This window comes from Urocitellus parryii, chromosome 1, assembly GCF_045843805.1.
Source record: "Urocitellus parryii isolate mUroPar1 chromosome 1, mUroPar1.hap1, whole genome shotgun sequence".
Taxonomy (NCBI): domain Eukaryota; kingdom Metazoa; phylum Chordata; class Mammalia; order Rodentia; family Sciuridae; genus Urocitellus; species Urocitellus parryii.
This window is the reverse complement of record NC_135531.1, coordinates 23,536,849-23,551,452: the sequence shown is the minus strand read 5'-3', so window position 1 is coordinate 23,551,452 and position 14,604 is coordinate 23,536,849. Positions and strand designations below refer to the sequence as shown.

At 40.5% G+C, this 14,604-nt stretch overlaps 1 protein-coding gene across 4 annotated transcripts in view; it reads right to left on the bottom strand.

Annotated features, from left to right (window-relative positions):
• Positions 1-879, bottom strand: part of Mtmr12 (myotubularin related protein 12) — a 73,341-nt gene extending 72,462 nt beyond the window's left edge. For all 4 annotated transcript variants that reach the window (XM_077795557.1, XM_077795556.1, XM_077795558.1 and 1 more), the window contains exon 1: positions 711-879. In XM_077795557.1, the coding sequence (XP_077651683.1) occupies positions 711-791 (81 nt within the window). In that variant the 5' untranslated portion in view covers positions 792-879. The remainder of the gene's footprint in view (positions 1-710) is intronic.
• Positions 880-14,604: the final 13,725 nt, after the last annotated feature.

Here is a 14,604-nt window from a genome sequence, read left to right as displayed (position 1 = left end):
GTATATCACAAGTGTTCAGAACAGTGCTTCCTGGCACACAGTAGGAGCTCGGAAAGTATTTTAAGAATGAATGAATGAACGAACGAACTTCTTGACAGTAAAACGGCAGGGGAACCACAAGAAGCGGGGGTGATATGAAAGAGAAAGAAATAAAACAGAGGAATTCACAAGGGTCAGACAGAGACAGGCTGAGGCCAGGGCCGACCCACATTCTAGCCGCAGCGCAGCGCTGATGGGAGGCAGCAGGTGGTGCAAAGTATCCCCCCAGTGGCATCAAATGGCACTCAGAAACAGGCAGCTGGGACAGGAGAGCCCTGGAGACTCACGGACAAAGTCCAGCGCAGGACAGACCCACCGGGCTGCGGACTCTAGGAGCCACCCCATGCGGGTCCCGAACACCAGCCCTTCCCTCTCAGAGCGGTGCCCACAATCCCAGTTCCCCACTAGAGTACCCCAGGGCGGCCCAGCCGCAAGACCTTCCCGGCTCCGGCCCCTTCATTCGTTGGCCAGCGAGCCCGGCGCTACGCTCGAGCACCTGCCTGCCCGCCCGGGGGTCCCGGCCCCGCCCGAGAGAGGCAGCTGAGGCCCTAGGGCCTCGCCCCGCTCCGAAGACCGGCAGGAAGCGCCCGGTTCCGCGTCAAGGCACGGATCCGATACCCCTGGTCCTGGCCACTCCAGCCCGACGCTGCGCCCGCGCGGCGCACTCTCACCTCCGGGCGCACGTACGACACGAAGGAGGGCTTTGGCGCTTTGGTGCCACCGCCACCGCCGACTACCCCTTTCCCCAGCATTCCGCCGCTCTGGGAAGCAGCGACGCGCGGGAACTAAGGCGGCAGCTCGGTCTCCGGCTTGGGCAGCGGCGGTGGCCACTAGCACAAGCGGCTGGGGCTCCGCCCATTCCTAGAGCCGCGGCTGCCGCGGCGCCGCCCGCATCCGGCTCCGCCGCAGAATCCACTCGCCCCGCCCAGGCCCGCGCGCCCCGCCCACTTGCCTGGAGCTCGCAGCCGGAGGCCACGCCCTCTCCCTTGGCGGAAGGCAGGTCTGACCGCGGAGATTTTTCTCCGGTGACTTGTTCTATACCACCCCGCTGCGGCAAGGCCGGCCCCAGAATTCCTCTGATTGGCCAGAGGTGCTGCCTGCCTTCTTGAATTACCTTGAGAGATGTTTCCTGTCACCAATCCGGAGAGCGTTCACTCCGGGTTTCCTGGCGATTGGATAGCGAGTATGTCGCTGTCATCCAATGAGCCTGCGATCACTAAGTTGTTGTGAGCAGTTTTTCAGCGGCTTTGCTCCCTTCCGTTGCTTGCCGCTTTGTAATAAAACGTCCAGAAGTGTGATGTATAATAGAGTCTGACCGTATGAATTACAAGTCTAAATCAATAGCGTTCAAGCTTTATTATTTTTAAAAGGAAGAGGAACCAAGAGTTAACAGACACTAAGCAATAGGTTTGAGCAATGATAAAAAGATTTTTAATGAATTTTTTTTAAATATTGATAGATCTTTATTTTATTCATTTATTTATATGTGGTGCTGAGACTCGAACCCAGTGCCTTACACATGCTGAGCCCACAGCTTCAGCCCTGATAAAAAGATTTTGTCAACCTCATTTTCCGAAACTTTTTCGTTTGTTTCTAACAGAATGTCAAAAACCCTTAAAGAGACTTATCTATTTCTCAAGTTAACAACAAACTCATTTTTAGTCAAGATTACATTAAAAAAAAAAAAAACCTCAAAATTTATGTTTCACCTTTAGGGGCTGGGATATAGCTCAATGATAGAACTTTTGACTAGCATTCATGAGGGCTTGAGTTTGACCCTCAGCACTGTAAAATAATAATAATAATAATAATAGGGCTGGGATTGTGGCTCAGTGGTAGAGTACTCACCTAGCCGGCTTAAGGCACTGGGTTTGATGCTCAGCACCACATAAAAATAAAAAAAAAATTAAAAAAAAAGATACTCTGTCCACCTACAACTAAAAAATAAATATTTTTTTAAAAAATTAAGTATTTTTTTAAAAAATAAAAATATTTTTTAGTTGTAGTTGGACACAATACCTTTATTTTATTTATTCATTTTTTATGTAGTGCTGAGGATCGAACCCAGGGCCTCGAAGATGCTAGGCAAATGCTCTACTGCTGAGCCACAACCCCAATCCCTAAAATATAAATATTAAAATAATAATAATAATAAATTCCAGATGAGTAAGATGGGCTCCACCTTCCAAGAAATTTAGTGTAGTGGGAAACACTGATAAATATTTGCAGTTAAGTTTCAAGTATCAGGTATTATGCTATAATTAAGCATTAGTCACATCAGTGACCTTGCTTTTTACCCAATTAATCTTTAGGTGCTCCCCCTTCACAAATTCACTCTGGGTAAATATACAATGTAAGTGAAGCAAGTGTGGTGGCACACACCTGTCATCCCAGTGGCCCGGGAGGCTGAGGCAGGGGGATCTCGAGTTTGAGGCTAGCTTGGGTGACTTAATGAAACCGTGCCTCAAATTTTTAAAATGGGCTGGGGATATAGCTTGGTGATAGAGAATTTGCCTGGTATGGGTAAAGCCCTGGGTTTAATCCCCACCGCAAAATAAAATAATTAAACAAGTTGATCCCACCGAGAGCTGGTAGATAAGAACTAAAGAGATGATGGCTATTCTCTCAACAAAAAGGACATAACCTACTTTGTTTCAGGAATGGCAGAAAGAGAGAAAAGTGACCCCTCCCTGTTCTTCAGCTGTGGGATCCTGTTAAACAGATTTTGTTTTTAATTTTTATTTTTGTGGTGCTGGGGATTGAACCCAGGGCTTTGTGAATATGAGACAACCACTCTACCAACTGAGCTATATCCCCAGCATTGGTTTTTTTTTTTTTTTTTTTTTGGTAATAGATGGACACACAATATCTTTGTTTATTAATTTAATTTTTATGTGGCTTGAACCCAGTGCCTCACACCTGCAAGGCAAGCGTTCTACCACTGAGCCACAACCCCAGCCCCCCAGCATTGTTTTTGTTTTTAACTTCTGGTCCAATCCTTGAACCAGAAATAATGGGTTTTAATAGAAATTCAAGCAAATTTTCCTTCCTTCAAATCACCCTGCATTAAATGCTTACTTTACCCTGAACTTCACCATTCACTTGTGGTCATGTTGGTTTGTAATGTAATGATTATGGAAATGTTACCCTACCACAAGGTCCATACACTTGCAGAAAACTATAGCTAACAAATGCAGAAAGTTTTTAAGGAATGAAAGTCCAGCTCTTATGTCCCCACAAAGTCATGTTGGAACTTAATCACCAACACAATAGTATTAAGAAGCAGGACCTTTAGAAGGTGATTTAACCTTGAGGGAGGAGCCCCCATGAATGAAATTAGTGCCTTTATAAACAGATTGGAGGGAATTCCCTTGCCTATTGTCCTGAGAGGATGGAGAAAGAGGGTGCCATCCTTGAAGCAGAGCAGCCCTCACCAGACAGAATCTGATGGTACCCTGATATGGAACTTACCAGCACTCAGAACGGTGAGAAGTAAGTTTCCATTATTTATAAGTTATTTTGAACAAAATAAAATCTGTTCCCATCTTGCTCTTAAGGTTCCCCAGCAGCATATTTTTAGATGCTCGTAGGGTGTAGTTCTAACCTCAGAAAAGTCTTACCCAGCCTACTGAAAAATTCCTGTCATGCTGAAGTCAAATAATACGTTACCTACTAATAAACTCTGATGGTAGCCCCTGGAATTTGAAATAACTTACACACACAGTAGTTGAAGGCCACTCTTTTTAAAATATTTTTCCCTTCGTTGTTGATAGATCTTTATTTATATGTGGTGCTGAGAATCGAACCCAGTGCCTCACACATGCAAGGCAAGTGCGCTACCGCTGAGCCCCAGCCCCAGAAGGCCACTCTTTCTTGCAATGCTGCCTTAATTTCTGGGAGAATTATAAATAGGAACAAAGCTTACATAGAAAAAGTATGCCAGATCAAAGGCAGTCCTGTTTCTTCCCAGAAACTGACAGGCAGCAGCATACTCCCAGATGGGAGCAACATTTTATTCTGGCACATAGTTGAAGCCTAGCCATTTGCATTTATTCGTTTTGGAGCCACTTGAAACAGCCTATTTGTGCATTTTACTCATCTTTATCTAACAGGTGCCTAAATATAGGAGGAATTCAATAAATATTTGCACTTGAGTGAGTGAAATGGCATTGGATGAAAAGCAGACAAGGCTGTGATTAGTAAGCAAGCAAGATATATGCATACATATATATTCAGGGACTAAAATGAAAGTGCTGTTTAGTGGCTACTTGCCAAATTTCAACTTTAGCAAATGGTCTGGTATCTCCAGACCTTCCTCTTCTTTCACAGGAAATAGAAAATTCCTTAGCCTCTGGCTATAACAAAGGGTGTTTTGATTCTCCTATGAAGATGGTGAGGGATAAATTTGAAGAAAGAAGCATTTAGATCATTCTTAATCTTGTGGTGCCATAATATAAGGATCTGCTAGAGAAAATTTCTGGGGATTTATTTCTCTGTGTGTACATTGAGTGTAAATTGGTAGGGCAAGAGAGAAGGCAATTTTAAAAAGTCTATCAAAAATAGCCTCAGAAGGGGCACGTGTGAGGTCCTGGGTTTGATCCTCAGTACCACATAAAAATAATTAAATAAAATAAAGGTATTGTGTCCAACTACAACTAAAAAGTAAGTAAAAAAAAAATAGTCTCCGAAACCCGTGTCCAAGCTTATTCACTATAGCATAACGGAAGAAGATTGGGAAAAACCTAAGTGTTTATCAATAGGTAATAATAATTTACAACAGCCAATCAAAGGGATATTATGCAGCTGAGAAAATGAATTAGAAAGTTCTTTAGGTTGAAATTGTAAAGTTGGGTGGTTAAAGACAAATATTCTGAAATCAGACTGCCTGAGTTCAAGTCTGACCCACACCAATTATTGGATCTGTAATTTTTAACTTAATTGAAACTCAGTTTTTTCACCTCTAAAAATGAGGTTTAGGGACTGGGAGTGTAGCTCAGTAGTAGAGCATGTGCCTAGCATGCATGAGATTCTGAATTCAATTCCCAATACATATGTGTTATGCACCCAAACAAGAAAAAACAAAAAAGGAAAAAAAATAAGGGTTATGAGCATATTAATAGCATCTACCTCATATGATTGTTGTGGGAATTAAATGAGTTAAGTGTTCAGTGTTGGCGCTTGTGGTAGATGATTAGAGCAAGGTACAGAACAGTATGCGTAGTAGATAAGATTATTTGTGTAAAAAAAAGAGAGCATTAAAAACAGAACATCATCAGATAGTTACAAAAGAAACTACACACACACACACACACACACACAAATCCTATGACACCAGTTGCTTTCAGAAAGGGAAATTGGGTATTTCAAGAAAAGATAAAATGTTCTTAATGTACACACTTTTTTACCTTTGGATTCTGAACCATGAGAATTACTATTTAGCTTCAACAATAAATAAAATTTTAAAAACTTTTTTTTGGTTGTTGCTATCTCAGTGTAGCTTCCTCAGCCTGCTGAGGTGAATGTCACATTAGCCATTTTATAGTGAAAACTTTAAATAATTTGAATTATTTCAGTGATACTGGGGATCAAACCCAGGGCCTTCTGCATGCTAGGCAAGTGTTTTACTACTGGGCTGCAAAGCTAACCCTGAACAATTTGAATATTAAAGACATGGTCCTTCAAGAATTTGCCATTTTCTGTCTGCCAGTCTTGGCATAGGTCTCTTATCATTTCCTCCAGCCTACTCCCAATATCAAGCCTCTGTGGATATGTTCCCAAAGATGGCCAGTAATAGGATAGACCTTTTCTGAATTCCTGGGCATCTAGAACTGCATGGTGCCTTGTACATGCTTGGGATAACTGGAATTAAGTCCGTGTCTTTATCGTCTTCCTCAGAGTATGCTGGGAGATCCTCAAGGTCAGAGGCCCCTCCTGTGCTTCTGGATGCTTTTATTCTCTCCAGAAGAGTCCTCAGTGCTTTGAATATATTGTCGAATGGCAAAGTCTTCAGGACTTGCATGATCATGCGAGCCTCAGGGACAGGGAAACTGCACCCTCTACAGGACTATTTAAAAAGTGGTGAGAGGAAGGTATTCTCAGTCAACTGGGAAATTTTCTTAGCTCCATAGGGAAAACATTAAAGGAGTTGGCGCACATTCCTTTCTTGCTAGCATTCCGTCACCAGGCTTCCTCTGCTCAGCTACAATCACATAAAGTATGGAGTATTAACTGAGCTGAACTGTGGGCTCTAGGAGTGCACAAAGTCCCTGTGGGGGGTTGGGGGTACAGCATCCCTGACCTGAGTCCCAGGGGCTTATCTCATCTGTCTCTAGGCCTGGAAAGTGCTCACTCAGGAAGTACAGACACTTCCTCCTGCCCCTATATAGCTCAATAGCTTGTTTTTTCCTCGGTGATGAAGCTGAGTCCTTGTCCCTTGGCAGTTTATGCATATCCTTTATTGGATGTGCCTTTTTCCTCTGCTAGGCACCTTAGTTTTCTCTCCTTATTACCTTCCATATACTTGAGGGCCATGGAAAACTTGGGAGACCCAGAAGCAAGCACCAGGTAAAGCCATGCCACCATTTCAAGTACTTTGGCTGGGGGCTTGGGCTAGGATCAGCAGGGCTACCACATTCCTAAACTTCCATACAAGGATGTAAGACTCAGGCCCACTCTTCTTGCAGTTTCCCACAAATTATAGGGAAACTGTAAGGCAGGTAGGTGATTAAGTGTATGGACACTCTCTGGTCCTTACTCTGTCCTCTGTGTTCAGAGCTAGTTCTCTCCCTAGCTCACAGCCCTCAGTATCTGGGGTGTGTATGTGCTGGGAGGAAGAATTAAAGTGTCACAGGAAAGTGGGGAACTGAAACTCCAATACTCAGTCCTTGTGCTCCCACAAAAGAAAATTTAAAGTCAGGCACCAAAAGCAAGCACCAGAGAGAGGCTGGGAGGGGGTGGTGGTGCGAGCGCGCATGCGCGAGCCATCTCTGATCAGATGTTGTCTCCAAATTTATTACTCTTTGTTGTTTACGGGAAGAACTGGGGAATCATCATCTATACCCTTTGCTGATCAGTTGTTGGACTCCTTCTTCATGTAGGGAAGTGTAGTTTTGTTTTTTAGTTGTCAATCCATTATTTATACGTGGTGCTAAGGATCGAATCTAGGGCCTCACACATGCCAGGCAAGTGGTCTACCACTGAGTCACAACTCCCGCACACAGGGCAGTGTAGTTTTTGACCTTAGTTGGTTCTCTCCGGTACTGCCACGGTGATCATCCTATTTAGGGGGCTTCATCTACAAGTCAATCCCATGTTAATGTGGGCACCAGGGTCAGTAGCTGGTCAGAAGTTACCTCAGTGCGTCTGCACTACTAAAGGAATCTTCCTTCCCAGGCAAATGGAGACACCTATAGCCATAATTTCTAGCTTCATATCAACATCAATGGACCCTGTCAAGAGTTAGTTCCATTTTCTTTTGACACATTTTCCTATTAGCTCCTTTGTTTATTTTCTACAAATTGAGTACCACCCTTTGCTTTCTTGTCTACATTGGAAGTAAAGAAGATCCTAATTTAAAGAACACTTGTGACTTGCCATGCATTTCCCTGCTCATTGCTAGCTACTACCTAACAAAAGGGAGGCCAATAAAACCTGTTGTTTTGGTTGGCCCTCCATTTAAATTTCTCTGGACTCATTTCATGATGATAGAAGTCAAGATCTGGCATCCAATTTGGGATGATCTCTAGGAAGGAGGAATGAAAAAAGCTGTTGATGTATCTCAAATCATTAACAGCTTGACACTTTACATATCATTGACTGCTACTGGGTGATATCACAACTGTTAAGAAGATTGTGTATCAAAATAAAAAATAATGTGTTATTCCTTCTTGAATGTTAACTAAGATCAAAGTATTAAGTTTATGAGTTTCTGGTGGCTGGAGTTGTAGCTCAGTGGTAAAGCGCTTGCCTAGCATGAATGATGAACTGGGTTAGATCCTTAGCACTACATAAAAATGCATTAATAAAATAAAGGTATTGCGTCCATCTACAACCAAAAAAATAAAAGTTTCTGGTATTGCTGGACAGGGGATCACGAGGCACCAGCAGCCATCAGTTTAATTTGGTACTCAATATGGCTTAAAATATGGAAGAAGAATGGGAGGGTGCTTCTTTTCTACAGTAAAGGACCATTGGTATTTGGAGCCTAATGATTTTATTTTTTATTTATTTTTAATATTTATTTTTTAGTTTTCAGCGGACACAACATCTTTGTTTGTATGTGGTGCTGAGGATCGAACCCGGGCCGCATGCATGCCAGGCGAGCGCGCTACCGCTTGAGCCACATTCCCAGCCCTGAGCCTAATGATTTTAGATGAGGAAAGCTGTTGCAATCTTAAGTGCCAGCACTTTCTCAACTAAAAACAAGCTAGACATTCGTCTGCACTGAGGCTCAAAGAACAATCAGGCCTGTTTTGAGCTTGGCTCACCGTTCTCACTCTCTGAAAACCTGAAAGATTTATTGTTCAGGTGTCTGTAAAAGAAAAACAGGGATTTTAAAAGGCCCTGATTTATGTTAGAAATTGTCCTTTGTCACAAGGTTAAGATGTAAGGAAAATTTTTGAAAAAAAAAATTGTCCAAAGGCAGAAAGAGAACATAAGGAATTGCTAAGCTGCAAAGAAATATCTCCATGTTTTTTACAGACTAACTTTTCTGCTTGAGCCCAGCTGAACAAATAAGCCATTTTCCCACCTCCATACCTACCTCCAGAACACTAGAGTGTTATTCAGCATTCTTTCACCCGGTTTTTGGAATAGGTTGTGAGGGCAGCCAAGTAAAAGCTAGAAATCTCAGACTACAAATACCTGAAGACCCAGAAAGAGTTGGGGGGAAATCAATTCATCTTCTCAACTCATTTGATAAAATACTGAGAAAATCATTGAAACCACAAGAGGTCAGAAGTAACCCATTCATTTTCAGAAGTCGGATCCACTTTCTTCCTGGTCCTCTCGTATCATCAGGGTGGCACCTCTCCTCACCTCAAAGGAAAGGCTTTTGCCACTCTTGGTCAGAAGAGGACTTCACAAAGGCTTCTCAGGCTGAACTCAAAGAAAAACCAGGACCAGGACCAGCATGTGCAATGTAGAGGTGAGAGCAGTTGGCTCTGGAGGTTGCTATACTGTGGGTCATAATGCAGAGTGCTGAAGACTGGAAGGACAGGCTGGAGGTACATTTATGGGCCTTGAATGTCAAAGGATTCTGCAATTTATTGTTGTGTGTTGCCATCTATCCTTAGAAGGGTCTTCACATCTTTTTTATTTTTTGTAATATTGGAAATTGAATCAGAAGTACTTTACCACTGAGCTATACCCCCCAGTTCTTTTATTTTAAAATGTGGTGCTGAGAATCGAAACCAGGGACTCAAATGTGGCAGGCAAGTGCTCTACCAGCCCTTATTTATTATTATTATTTTTATTTTGAGACTGGTATCCCTAAATTGTCAAGGTTGGCCTTAAATTTATGATCCACCTGCCTCAGCCTCCCAGATAGCTGGGATGACAGGCATATACCACCTTACCTGACTTTAGAAATTATTAAGTATAATTTAAGAAATGATCTCTGGCTTTTAACTTTTGTCACTTAACAGTAAATCTTTTTTTTTATTTTTTTTAATATTTATTTTTTAGTTTTCGGCAGACACAACATCTTTGTTTGTATGTGGTGCTGAGGATCGAACCCAGGCCGCATGCATGCCAGGTGCGCGCGCTACCACTTGAGCCACATCCCCAGCCCAACAGTAAATCTTAATAAAATAAAGTCAGGTGCAGTGATGCATGCCTATAATCCCAGTGACTGAGGAAGCTGAGACAGGAGGATCTCAAGTTCAAAATCAGCCTCAGCAACTCAGTGAAGCCCTAAACAAGTTAGGGAGAAATTGTCTCAAAATATACCAATAAATAAATAAAACAAAAAATAAAAACTCCAAACAGAAGAAGGGCCAAACTGGAAGCATTTTGGGAAAAAAAAAATGGTGTGTGTATGCATATAAATGCACACATATTAAAACAAGAGAATACACATGCGTTTACTCTACTTTTTTCATTGAATGTACTACATAGTTTTTTCAACTTTTCTTGACCTAACATTCCTGAGTAACAAGGAAAGGGTTGTAAGGATGGGACTTTCCCCTTTAGAATCACTGGTCTATAATATCATTTAATTGGTTGGGCTGTATTTCACTGAACTCCTTAACAGATTTTTCAACTGTTTAAGGGTCTTATGCTGATAAAGTATCAGTAAATATACTAGAACTTATAAATTTATACATGTATCTGGGAATTTTTTGGTACCAGGGATCGAACCTAGGGGCGCTTGACCACTGAGCCATAACCCCAGCCCTTTTTATTTATTAATGTTTTAGACAGGGTCATGCTAAGTTGCTCAGGGCCTCACTAAATTGAAGAGGCTGGCTTTGAACTCTTGATCCTCCTGCCTCAGCCTACCAAGTTGCTGGGATTGCAGGCATGCACCACTGTATCTGGCTCTATATGTTTTTTTTTTTTTTTTTTTTTTTAGAGAGAGTGAGAGAGAGAGAGAGAGAGAGAGAGAGAGAGAGAGAGAGAGAGAGAGAGAGAGAGAGAGAATTTTTAATATTTTTTTTTTTTTTTTTTTAGTTCTCGGCGGACACAACATCTTTGTTGGTATGTGGTGCTGAGGATCGAACCCGGGCCGCACGCATGCCAGGCGAGTGCGCTACCGCTTGAGCCACATCCCCAGCCCCCTGTATTTTTTTTTAAAGTTAATTTGTTAACTCTGCTGTGCTTTTTGAAATTTTGGTATTCCTCAGACCTTAATATTTTCAATATTACCTTTAATAAAAAAAGCCCTTATACTTATTTGATTACTAGTAAGGTTAAAAAACCGACTTCATATAAGTTATCAGCCACTTATATTTTGAGAATATGTTTTTGAGAATTGTCTGATTGTGGAATTGTACATTTACCCTTTTAAAGAAAACTGATATTATAGTATTACCAAAATGTTTCATGTTCATTTCCAAATAATAGGAATTAGTTGAAAAAAGTCATGAAGAATCTCATAACCCAGGGATAGCCAGTGTTATTTTTTCCCCCAGACATGAAGACAAGCAGGCTGCTCTAATGTTACTGAGTTTATTGAGATGAGTGGTTTTGGTCTCACCTGAAATAAAAGATTCCCTCTTAAGGTTCTATCTTGCTTCTATTTGAACCCTCCTTCCCCACATTTGTCTTGAATTTACTGTGAAGGAAGTATATCATTCTTTCTCTGTGGTGGTTTCTCTCATTAAATTTGGAACATTAAGTATCCTCATGCATAACAAGCATCTGATCCCTTGACTAAAGAATTTCAGAACTAAGAATAACTTTAGCAATTATGCCCAAGAGATTTGGCTACACACTAAAATTTGAAGTATTTAATTTCTGACTTTTGACCAAAGATCAAAATGCGGAACATTAATGGAATCCCCTCCTTTTCCCTAACCTTATTTAACCACTGACCTTGGAAAGAGATATAGCTTTGTAGGTTCTTTAGAATGAAGAGAGAAAAAAGGGCTGATGGGTAGGTAGTACTTTCGAGCAGATCAAAACTGGAATATCTGAAATCTACTTGAATACTTAAAAAGCATTACTATCCTATATAGAAAAAGGCTTTGTTAAAAGACATTTATAAGAGGTACCTAGTGTTAAAAGCTCAGGCTTTAAAGTCAACAGAATTCCCCAATTATGAAGCATTTTGATGATGTGAATCATTTGGATGATCCTTTATTATACCAACATTAAGTTACATAGCCTTAAACCTCAGCTTGCTCATATATAATGAATACTTATCATAGCAATACTATGAGTATGAAATAATATATGTTGTTGAGCCATGATGCAGCTGTCTGAAGGCCTTTGAAACATTTTTTTTGAGACAAGGTCTTGGTAAATTGTCAATGCTGGAGTTGAACCTGTGATCCTCCTGCTTCAGCCTCCCAAAAGATTGAGTTTACAGGCCTGCACCACTAAGCCTGCCATAAAGGCTTCTAAAAGTAGCAGTAATCTGAATTAGAAGGAATATACAAGAGCTGTACGATGATTAGTACAGACTGGAGTTTGAATAAAAACAGGATTTGAAAATAATTTAAATAAGGGAGAATATAAAGCTTGGAAGAGAAATGAGATAGGTCATAAATTCCACATACATGTAGAAAAAACGCTGTACCAGAAGAACGAAAAGTACCACTTAGAAACAGAAAAGGCAGGAAAAATAACACACACACACACACACAGAAAATTCAGTGCCAAGACAAGTGTTAAGGTTAATAGCAAAACCAGCACCAATTGTCCCAAAATTTTATGTATCTTAGCTGCCATGAAACCATTTGGTTGTGGGGTGGGGGTTAAACCCAGGGTAATTCAACCACCACACTACATCCCCGCCCTTTTTATGAGAGGGGGCTCAGTGGCAGAACCTTCACCTAGGATATTTGAGGCCCTGGGCTTGATTCCCTACAGGGGGGAAAAGGGAGGGAAACAAATTCACTTAGTCATTCTCTCTTGAGCATCTCTTACACTTAATGCTCAGAATGGAACACCATATTCCAGATCTGATGTGACCAATGTCAAAAGTGTAGGAGGACTTTATCATGTACTTCCATCATTTTGATGTTATTCAGACACGGAAACTCTTCCTGTTCCAATGCTAGCTCACTAATTTAGCGGATACTGGCAACAGAAGTTTTAACTACCCTACGACCCCTCAAAACATATATTACCAAAAGTCAGGTCTTTTGTATTTGTTTACATTATAAGTCAAAGATTGTACTAGGAGCCTGTGCATGTTAGGCACATGCTCTACCGCTAAGCTACAGCCCTAGCCCTTTCAAAATTTTTCAGACAGGGTTTTGTTATATCACCCAGGCTTGTACTCGAACTTGAGATCCTTCTGCCTCAGCCTCCAGAATAGCTAGGGTTAGGGCTGAGGATATAGTTCAGTTGGGAGAGTGCTCACCTTACAAGAACAAAGCCCTGGGTTCAATCTCCAACACACACACACACACATTAAAAAAAAAAAAAAAAAAAAAAAAAAAGTAGGGTTATAGCCAGTGTGGATGACCACATTCAGCTATTTATTTTTATTTTTTTATTTTAATTTTTTGTGGTGCTGGGGATTGCACATGTTAGGCAAAAACACTCTGCTAATGAGCCACACCCCCAGGCTTACAGTTTACTTTTTTAACAACTCAAAAATCTTTTTTTTTTTTGCATTACAATTCTTATTACACTTATTTACCACAGTTTTTCATCTTTGTTTGTAAATAAAGTATGTTGACATCCAATTCAGGTCTTCATACATGTACTTTGGATAATGATGTCCATCACATTCCATTAACATAAAGAACATTTTTATTTTTATTTGGAAACATCCTATATTTTACAAGGCTTATTTTTATTCAAGTGAAATATGTTGCTTCCCAGTCCCCGCTTTTAAAAAATTCATCCATTTTAAAAGTAATTAGTAGGTTTGGGATCAAATTAATCATCTATACTTCTGATCAACAGGAGATTGCTGCTTTTTTAGAAAGCATTTCATAAAGGCCAGTTACTATAATGACTAAAGTTAATGTTATGAAGAATGTTTATTAAAGAAAGAACCACAGGCCACTTGTATGAGAACCACATCAATTAAAGAAAAAGTCTGGGGCTGGGGTTGTAGCTCAGTGGTAAAGTGCTTGCCTAGCATGTGTGAGGAACTGGGTTCGATCCTCAGCACCACTTAAAAATAAATAAAGATACTGTGTCCATCTACAACTAAAAAAAAAAAAAAAAAAAGTCTAATTTACTAATATGAAAGATGTCCAAATACATCAAATGAAAAATAGCGAGCTGCAGAATAAGTTGCAGAATGTACACAGCATTGCTGTCATTTGTGTACAAAACAAAGGAAGCATACATTTGTGATAATGTGTGCAGCAATCATCTGTGAAAGAATATGAAAGAATACAAAGAGTCAATACTGACTGCTCCTGGAAAAATGACAACTAAAGGTAAGGTGAGGTAGAATACTTACACCATATACCACTTTACATCTTTTTGACTTTTATGTCATGTGTATGTGCTATCCATTCAAATAGATATTAAAAAGTTATCTTATGGACTTTTTTTTTTTGGCAGTACTAGGGATTGAGTTGCTGAGGCTGGCCATAAACTTGCCATCCTACTGCCTCATCATTTGACTTGTTGGGATTATAGGCTATAGGCATGTACTACCATTCCTGACAGAAATCCATCTTAAAATGAGGATTCTCAGGCTTACTCTGGCCTTCTTCAGTAACAATCTGTAATTAGGGCTGAGAAATCTTAATCTTAAAATGTTCTGCAGGTGACTCTCATGAAAAAATTTGAGATGACTACTATGAATATTATCATCTTTATGACACTAAAATCTTTGCTTTTTATTGGGAAAAAAATTTTAAATTTAAAAAAAATTAAAAATTTCATAACAAAAGTTTTTTTTTAAAGTACACAGGAAAAAAATGATTTTAT